Source organism: Populus euphratica, unplaced genomic scaffold (assembly GCF_000495115.2).
Source record: "Populus euphratica unplaced genomic scaffold, PopEup_1.0 scaffold3.1, whole genome shotgun sequence".
NCBI classification, from domain to species: domain Eukaryota; kingdom Viridiplantae; phylum Streptophyta; class Magnoliopsida; order Malpighiales; family Salicaceae; genus Populus; species Populus euphratica.
In genome coordinates, this window is record NW_011499847.1 from 851504 (window position 1) to 854324 (window position 2821).

Genomic DNA, 2821 nt, shown 5'->3' on the forward strand with positions numbered 1-2821 from the left:
TAATAATTTTTTTTATTTTTAAAAAATTATTTTTAACATCAACACATCAAAATAATCTAAAATATATTAAATTTTAATAAAAAATTTAAAATTTTTTAAAATTATAATTTTCATCACATCTCCGAACATTTTATATATAAGCCCAGCAAAACGCAGAGGATGGGACTTGTGGTTATTACGGGCCTTGTGCAATTGAGAGGGCCCACAAAATACTGGCCCAGAATCCAACGCCATCATCAACAGAAAGAGGTGTTGAGGTTTTAAAGAGGTTTTAGGGTTGATGAAGGAGAGAAAGAAAAGACGATTGGAAATGGCAAATTGGGTAAGTGCAGGGAGGTCTACCTCCAACATAATGCGAGCAGCATTAAGAGCAACAACAAAATCAGCATCACCAACAGCTAGGGTTTCTGTTTCTCAATTTTCTTCTCCAATCCGTCTTCCCAATTTGACCCTCCATTGTCACTCCCGCATTTCGTCTTCGAGATTGGTGCGTCGAGAATTGAGCTCGCTTCTTCCTGCCCACAGCGCCATTGCTTCTGCTTGCCTTGTCTCCAAACTCCCAAGCGAAGTCAGCACCTCCTCTGAAGGTCTTGCTTTTCAACCCCTTCTCTCTTTTATATCTTTGAAATGAAATGAATGGCATTTTAATGATCCTAAATGATATTGAGTACTATTCTTGATTTAAAAATGTAAAGGGAAGATTTGGGTTGAAGAATAAAGGAATTGGGAGTCGTATTTGCCATGAATCCGGCACTGACAAGCAGTTTTGAGTACTTCTCTTAGGGCCCAACTGGTCAGAATTGGAAGATTTGTTGCCTTGAGCTTGTTCTTCTGCAATTTTGATAACTTGTAGGGGGGATTGTAGCATTCTATGAAATGAAAATGAAGGTGAAAATTTGAGCTTATTGTTCTACTGTGAAGAATGGTTAAAGAGCAACGGAGTGTCACCCACCAGTTGCTTTTCAAAGATGAATTTTCCTCTAGCGGTCCTGGGAATTCGGTCTTGAATGAATGGAGAGGAAGGAGGCATGGAGCTTGTGAGATTACTTTTGGGAAATGTGCAGTTGCGAAATCCTAAGTCAGCTTGGTATCATGAGAACGGTATAAAACAGATTTTACTGAAAGCTTTCTGTTCTAGTTAGTACTATGGATTTTTAGATACTGGGAAGGTTCCGTGATGCAAAGATCAAAGGCATATCCTGGAAACAAAGATGAATGTCTTAACCCTGATTTTGATGATCAAGGTCTGCCTTTTGCCTATCCTTTGGTTAAATTGATTTAGTGAAAGTGCTGATGGAAATTTGAGGAACTTGTATTGGATTTAAGGAAGATTGGCTAAGATTATTCTTTTAGTTTGTGGGTGTGAGTTGTCTGTGGTTATTGAATATCCAATGTTGCCTGCTAAAATGTACTTTTCATCTGTTTACCTTTTAAGTAGTAGAGATAAATCGTTATTAACAGAATTGAATGAAGGAAATGCTAAATGCAAGCAATTCCAACCAGTTTAAAACTTAATCAAGCTGAAAATAATGTTTTTCCTATTTGTGTATAGCAGCTTTTGCAATCCATATAAGGTAAAGCTATCACCCGTTTTTCTTTACATGCTAAAATATCTACTTGCATTTTGGATCACTTGAAAAATAGGGCTTTATGACAATTTATTTTCTCATACTTTGATTCCAGGTAGATTTGCTAATTATATCAGTCCCATCTAGTGCTGGTGCTTGCAGCGGCAAAGAGCGAATAGTTGAATGACAATCAGTTCTTTTCAAAACTGAAATTCAAGTTTCCTGAGGTCAACTGCTAAACATGCTTGTTTACCTACCTTTAATTTAATAGTCAAGTCTTGAGATATCTCATGAAATTCTTCTGATCTACCATGTGATGAATTGGTTTTTTGATAAGTGGCAGGATGATTTTATTCTCTATGTCCTTTTATCATTTGTGAATTTAAAATTTCCGCTGAGGTGATAACAGTGTCTGAATATGATTAAGATATTGACTTTTGTATCCAGTTAGTGCATGAATAAAATGGAATGCATTTGGAGATTGTGTAGTTAGTTTTAGCACTAGAAATTTCCACAAAGATCAATAATTTTGGAAATCCTTATAGAGAAGAGATTCTTGTGGCGGCGGCATCCATATTGTATATTTCCTGAGTTACATAGTTTTTATTCACCTGCTGACATAAAATGAGAATGTTTTATACCTATCAATGGTTGGCCATTTGGTCAGCGAGTTTTCTCAGAAATGAGATGTTGGCGATTTATTTGATTTGTATGGTTGATGTTCTTTTCTACTCGTTCTCCTTGAAAATCTAGCAGAGATTTGGAATCTGGGCCAAACATCTCAGTTCTGAATGTTTGCTGGATTTTATATGCGGAGCCGGAGAAAAAATATTTTTAAAGGCTTGACTTGGAGGATGTCCAAAGGACAAATTTGGATCTAGGAAAATTCTGATATAGGTTAATCTATGTACGAAAGCCAGTTTGATTGATTGATGTGGTAGAATCCATTTATGTGATTGGCTAATTTTATGTGTTCAGATAATGGTGTTTGGCCAAGTCAATATGGACTGAGTTAACACTGTAATTTTTCTTGATTTAGTTGTTTTCAAATGATTGAAATGCCTTAAATTTGTTTCGCTGCTGTAAAGAGTTCTTAAGAATCAATCTTTGATATTCTGACAACCCAAACACAGTCACAAACGAGAACGCCCATGCTCAAGCCATTTTAACTTACTTTTGCGGGTACGGTGTTGCATTCCACTTTATGTTCAGTGCAATTTTCGTCATATTTGTTTTTGTCTTAAAAATGATAT

At 36.0% G+C, this 2821-nt stretch overlaps 1 protein-coding gene across 1 annotated transcript; it reads left to right on the forward strand.

Moving 5' to 3' along the window:
- Positions 1 to 245: 245 nt before the first annotated feature.
- LOC105139683 (PPR containing protein) lies at positions 246 to 2066 on the forward strand. Its single transcript, XM_011046228.1, has 2 exons — positions 246 to 587; positions 1684 to 2066. The coding sequence occupies exons 1-2, from the start codon at positions 281 to 283 to the stop codon at positions 1713 to 1715; spliced, it is 339 nt and encodes a 112-aa protein (XP_011044530.1). The 5' UTR covers positions 246 to 280; the 3' UTR covers positions 1716 to 2066.
- The last annotated feature ends 755 nt before the right edge of the window (positions 2067 to 2821 follow it).

What these genes read in the sequence shown, in the direction of transcription:
- LOC105139683 (XM_011046228.1), top strand. Translation starts at nt 281, where the DNA reads ATGAAGGAGAGAAAGAAAAGACGATTGGAAATGGCAAATTGGGTAAGT. An exon ending in AGTCAGCACCTCCTCTGAAG is followed by an intron (nt 588 to 1,683) that starts GTCTTGCTTTTC and finishes CTTTGATTCCAG; the next exon opens with GTAGATTTGCTAATTATATC.